This window comes from Dacryopinax primogenitus (genome assembly GCF_000292625.1).
Source record: "Dacryopinax primogenitus strain DJM-731 SS1 chromosome Unknown DACRYscaffold_13, whole genome shotgun sequence".
NCBI classification, from domain to species: Eukaryota; Fungi; Basidiomycota; class Dacrymycetes; order Dacrymycetales; family Dacrymycetaceae; genus Dacryopinax; species Dacryopinax primogenitus.
This window is the reverse complement of record NW_024467210.1, coordinates 668,393-673,843: the sequence shown is the minus strand read 5'-3', so window position 1 is coordinate 673,843 and position 5,451 is coordinate 668,393. Positions and strand designations below refer to the sequence as shown.

Below are 5,451 nucleotides of genomic sequence, written 5' to 3'. Positions count from 1 at the left end.
ACATGGAAGTAGCTGGTATACCTTGGCATGTGCTGGAACCTGCTGGAAGGATTGGATGGTCAGGTGACCTGCTGTGCATGGCTGTGCATGACCTCATATGACCTCATCCTTGGTCATATGACCTGATCACCTGACTAGGCTGAGTAAGCAAGATGTTCTAGCAGGTTCCACCACAGAGGTATAAATATAAGGCCTACTCTGCCTGGGACTGTCTCTTCAGACTTGGTCTCTTAGGATCATCCACAGGTACCTATACTGTAGATAGGTCTATCTCATTGTAAAAGCTGGCAGGTGTGGTGTTCAAGAAGTTCTGCAGTGGAGAGTGTTGTTTCAGTTGGTGGGGACAAAAAGGTACATTCAGCAATGTTGAGAGGCATCAATGGGTGTGTCCCATGAGCCATATAATAAGGACTTAAGCTGGCAATGGAATGTATTGTTATTCTCTCTGCCCAGAATACCACAGGTGCAAGGATTGGCCACTTTATTACTTCAGTGCCTGAAAGGCAGACCAGGCTTTCTCTGACAGTGCAGTGACTTTGTTCAACAATGCCATTAGCATGGGAATTGTAGCCAGATATGTGAATGTGTTTGATATTGTATCTTCAAGATAATTCTGCCATTGCTTTCACCCACAGAGTACCATTATCCATAATGATTTTGGTGAGCATACCCCACTGGCAGATCAAGCTATTGAAGATAAATTCGGCCAGATTTTTCCCTGTTTCTGTTCAAAGCATGGTTCATTCCGGGTAATGTGTAAGCAAGCACCTGGCCTGAGCAATATAACAGTATCCTGCAACAGGTGCAGTAGATACTGGCATGAGCATGGAGTCACAGTATGCTTTGCTAAAGAGCCAAGCAGGTTCCTGGACAACTGGTGGTATGATAACACAGGTGGTCTGTTGCACTTGACACTGATGGCACATACGGATGAACCAAGCAGCATCATTATTCAGGAATGGCCACCAAAAGTGTAGTGATATGTGGGCATGAAGGGCACTGATCCAACCCAAAAGGTGTCCAAAATATCAGTGGTCCAAATAAGTTGGTCTGATGGGTGGTGTGCAAGAACTCGCTAAGGGAAGAGGGAAAAGAATGGGGAAAGTTGGTAGAAAACACGGGAGTCAGCCTGAAGCTGAGCTGTCAGAAATTGGTCAGTAAATCAGAGCTTGGTGTCCATTCCAGTCAAGTCACCATAAGTCAAGTCAAGTACACTGAGTCAAGTCAAGTCTGCCTATCCAGTATGGGGATAATTGGATCCATATAACACTGACAGAAAGGGGCCAGAATAAGCTAGATACAGGAGTTTCTGGAAACTACTTATACTAGCTATGATAAACTGTACTCTATACTAAACTGGTCTCCAGATACCTCTCTAAGGCAGGCATTGGCATGCCAAATATCCGGATGGGTTGATCCCATTGTGGAGGAAACCTGCAGTTGTCATGCCAAATATCCAATGGGTTGAGACTTGTCGCTGGGGTGCATTGTCCTGTGTAGTGAGGGTCTGTAGTGCTGTGCAATGGTCTCTAGGGCCCAAAAATACTTGTGGGAATATCGGCCTGACACACCCTACCAGAGGTGGGGTTGTTCAGTGGGGCCTTTGATACCACTGTCATCAATAAAGGGTGTCATTATGTGCAGTATCTCAGGCTCAAGAAGAAGCATCACATTATCTTGCATGATACCAGGCATGTTATGTGTGCCCATGGGTGCAACACAGCATCAAAGAGGGCCAAGGGGGAATTGAAACATGGTAAGGTTGCAAGACTCTGGTGCCAGAGTCTGTTGTTTGAAGCCTCTGAAAAAGTCTAACAGCAAATAACAACTGCAACCTCTGTAGGATTTGATGAGATGCTCTGTTAATGGCAGTACCAAAGAGCTTTTTACCATAATACTGTTCAGGGGTTGTAAGTCAATGATTGGTCATAATGTCCCGTTCTTTTTGGCCATGACAAACCTGCTGGAGCAGTATGCTGACTGGGCAGGCTCATATGCACTGGACTGTATCTTCTTGCAGACTGTTTGAATAGCTTGATCTAACAGCACAGGAGCAAGCAGTATATTCTTGCGCTGCCAAGGGGTATGTTTGATAGTAGGGAAAACTACTGGGTCAAAATAGTCACTGCAGAAACAGCCAATTTTGACTTCATCCCATGAAAAAGCCATCTTGTGAGTGCATAAAACCCATTTAACTAGGTCCACTTCAGCTGGCCAAAGGAACTTTGTTGCATTGAGATTCATGTCATCCAAATGTTCCTGTGTTAGGCAGATGCTGGGTTGAAAGGGTGGTGGAAATAACAGCACTACTGGTAGATGTTCTAAGGGATCTGAAGGGAACTGTCGATGGATTTTGAGGTTTTCAGGATGTGTGGTAGCCACCAGTTGGACACAACATTTGACAGGCTTGTACTTATGCACTGTGAGGATATGTTGTTTTTCATCATATTTGTAATAGTCAGCAAGAAATGAAGCTCAGGGCAATGTAGTGATAGACAGTATTGTGGTGGTAGATGTAGTATTGTGGATTAGAAACATGTCTCATTGATCCTTTCTCAATTCATCAATGTTTACTAAAAATCTGATTGAGACAGGGTGTCTTCCTGAGGATCCAAATCCTTAGGTCAAGGGGCCCAGTTCTGGGTTGGAATAATGATTGTTATTGTGGTATTGGGGCATGTTAGCATTAGTTGTTGATCCCCATTCAATAGGTCTAAAGACTGGCACTTGAGCAATGTGAGGAAGGGTTGTCCAAGAAGCAAATTGAATGGTGATTTGCAGACAATATGGACTTGTAAGAAGAGAGATATAGGTCCGATAGTCACACAAAGGTTATGAACACATCCTAATGTGCTACTTGCTCGATCATTTGCACTTTCCATGTTGATGACTGAGTCTGGATAATATGGTACTTTCAGATCTTTCCACATATTGTAGTTCATGGCAACCAATACTGAACCAGAGTCAAGGCACCCATGCATTTTCATGTCATTGTCACCAACCAATAATTTGATAGCACACAAGGGGACAATAGTTTTGCCAACCGCCATGCCTGCTGGGGCATCATTGCCTGAAATGTGCAGTGTATGAGCCCATGTGGGGACATCTTTTTCCTGTACTGCCTCGCAGCATGTACCATCTGTTGCAGCTGTTGTGTCAATACCATTGGTATCTTGTTGTAGAAAAACTGGTTGTACTCCACATTGGGTCTGGTGAACCAATGTCTGATAATTGACCATTTTTCTGACATCTGGAGATACTGCTAACAATTCTTGGAATGTCAAGGTCATTGGTACATCAAGTGCATTTTTGAGTACACTATCAATGAGAGCCATTTGTTCAATGGGTGCTTGTAGGTGAGTCTGTTGGGCATTTTTGGAATCCACAATGGCTTGGGCTGATGGGGGGTCTTCATGCTTCATGGCCTCTTCTTTAATGGTGATGGGATCTACTGACTGTGTCATATGTGGTGGTATATCATGGTGTGTAATGGTATCTGTTGTAATGGGCTTCTGAGGTGCCATAACCTGACTTTCTACCAGGGGACCTTGCCATTAGAAACAGTTCCTGATTCAACTGATTTTGACTTGCAGGGCGTGGATTTGGTCCAGTTGTTCTTGTGATAGGAGACCAGCAGTATCCTTTGGCTCAGTACCCGCAAATAACAAATTTGGGGTTTCCACAGCAAATGCTTGTGTGAGTGGTTCAGCTGTAGTAAACAATCCAACTGGCACCATGCCTTGGCCCTGTCAGTTGATCTCAGCTGTCTTATTTCTGGGATTCTGCTGATGCCATGTTCAGATGCAGTCACAGAGTAATTTGCCCTGTATAGCAGTGGGTACATATTGACCTGTCGGCAAGACCACTCTGCAGTCTTGGTTCCTTATAACAAACCCATTGCAGATAGCAATTTCCATGTCAGGGCATTCATTGATGAAATGGTCTGGGAGGCTGCACCAATTACAAGTTTGGGTGGCTGGTGTACTGGAGTTTGCATTACTTGTGTTACCTGCGGTATTCTGACCATATGCAGTGTTTGTATTGTAATTGTTACCAGTATTCAAAGAGCACTGTGAACTGCCTTGTTGTACCAGTGTCCTGAGTACATTGACAATATATCCAACTTGTTGACTAAGGTGTCCGTGGTAGCAGAATACACTGGTTCAGCTTTGAGGGGAAATGCCCCAAGGTTCTGGTATTTCAAGATGTACCTGCAAGTGAACAGGTGGTATTTGTCCCAATATTTGACAGGGATATGACAGGTGCATCAGCCAGGGTAGCATGAAGCAGCCAAGATGTGGTATTTTGTATGTCAGACATCAGGTATGGAATTTCTGGGTGATGCTTAGGGAACTCAATGGCAAGTTTGGTGAGAACTTGACTCGCAAATTTGATATGGAATCCTTGTATGAATGCACAGTTCTTCTCTCTTTCTGATAACTGTTCTCCTTCACCAAATGACCTGGTGATATGATGAAATGCATGAATGTACTCTCCCAATTGGGCTTGAGTATTCATCAGTACCATGGCCAATTTCCGCATTAACTCCTCAAGGTCAGTGTGGGTAAAGGTTTTGTCTTCCTGTGATGCACCTGGATATACCTTGTATACATCGGTCTTCCAGGTGTCATAATTGCCTCCTTTGAATGATGGTAACTTCTTCCCAACCACTTTGGTAGCAGCTGGAGTATACTGGGCAGCATATTTGGAACTTTGGGCAGCCAGTAGTTTGTTGGATTCTGCACACTGTTTGAAATCATCAAAGTACCACTGTAGATCTGTAGGGGCATTCAATTCTAGTTTTAGTGTATTGTGTGATGTCCTCAGTGGCATTTCACCACCCACATCTCCTTCTGGGTTGACTCATGGCAGCATGATAGGATCAGAAGGCTCTTGGTCTTAAAGGCTGGGAGATGGCAGTACAATGATATTGGAATCAAGTAATTCTGACATGTTTTGCAAGGATGGGGTTTCTGACAGCATACTAATGGTAACTCAAAATACCAAATCACTTGGTAATTGTTCTTCTGGTTCTTCTTTGGTTTGGATAGACTCCCCAAGTTGTTGCAGAAGTCAGGAGCACCTTGTTTGGAATATGTTGGGCAACTTGATATCTCTGCAGGGTCACCAAGAGATAACAGCGCTATCTGAGTTTGAGTGTTCTACAACAATATGGCAGTAATGGTGAGGACCACAGTAATAAATGCTAGGTATGATGATGGAGAGTATGATGGAGGATGGCAAAGTATATGGTGTACAACAATATAATGATAATGACAGGTGACAACAGTGGATGGTGGTTAAATCATATGGCGGTAATGATGAGGATGTCAGGGCACCAGCTGATTGCTTGGTCAAGAGACATGACTAAGCCTTTATGACATGGAAGTAGCTGGTATACCTTGGCATGTGCTGGAACCTGCTGGAAGGATTGGATGGTCAGGTNACCTG

At 44.0% G+C, this 5,451-nt stretch overlaps 4 protein-coding genes across 4 annotated transcripts; all 4 read right to left on the bottom strand.

The window, feature by feature from the left end:
• Window positions 1-302: 302 nt before the first annotated feature.
• On the bottom strand, window positions 303-599 carry DACRYDRAFT_32643 (uncharacterized protein; the record flags this gene model as incomplete). Its single annotated transcript, XM_040774362.1, has 1 exon — window positions 303-599. A coding segment is annotated over one exon (297 nt), but the record flags the coding sequence as incomplete, so codon positions are not given.
• Window positions 600-1,980: 1,381 nt separating this feature from the next.
• Window positions 1,981-2,223, bottom strand: DACRYDRAFT_39166 (uncharacterized protein; the record flags this gene model as incomplete). The annotated part of the gene is made up of 1 exon (XM_040774457.1): window positions 1,981-2,223. A coding segment is annotated over one exon (243 nt), but the record flags the coding sequence as incomplete, so codon positions are not given.
• Window positions 2,224-2,624: 401 nt separating this feature from the next.
• Window positions 2,625-2,981, bottom strand: DACRYDRAFT_54398 (uncharacterized protein; the record flags this gene model as incomplete). The annotated part of the gene is made up of 1 exon (XM_040775250.1): window positions 2,625-2,981. The coding sequence occupies one exon, from the start codon at window positions 2,979-2,981 to the stop codon at window positions 2,625-2,627; it is 357 nt and encodes a 118-aa protein (XP_040627254.1).
• A 1,300-nt stretch (window positions 2,982-4,281) lies between these two features.
• On the bottom strand, window positions 4,282-4,635 carry DACRYDRAFT_33841 (uncharacterized protein; the record flags this gene model as incomplete). The annotated part of the gene is made up of 1 exon (XM_040774377.1): window positions 4,282-4,635. A coding segment is annotated over one exon (354 nt), but the record flags the coding sequence as incomplete, so codon positions are not given.
• Between the last annotated feature and the right edge of the window lie 816 nt (window positions 4,636-5,451).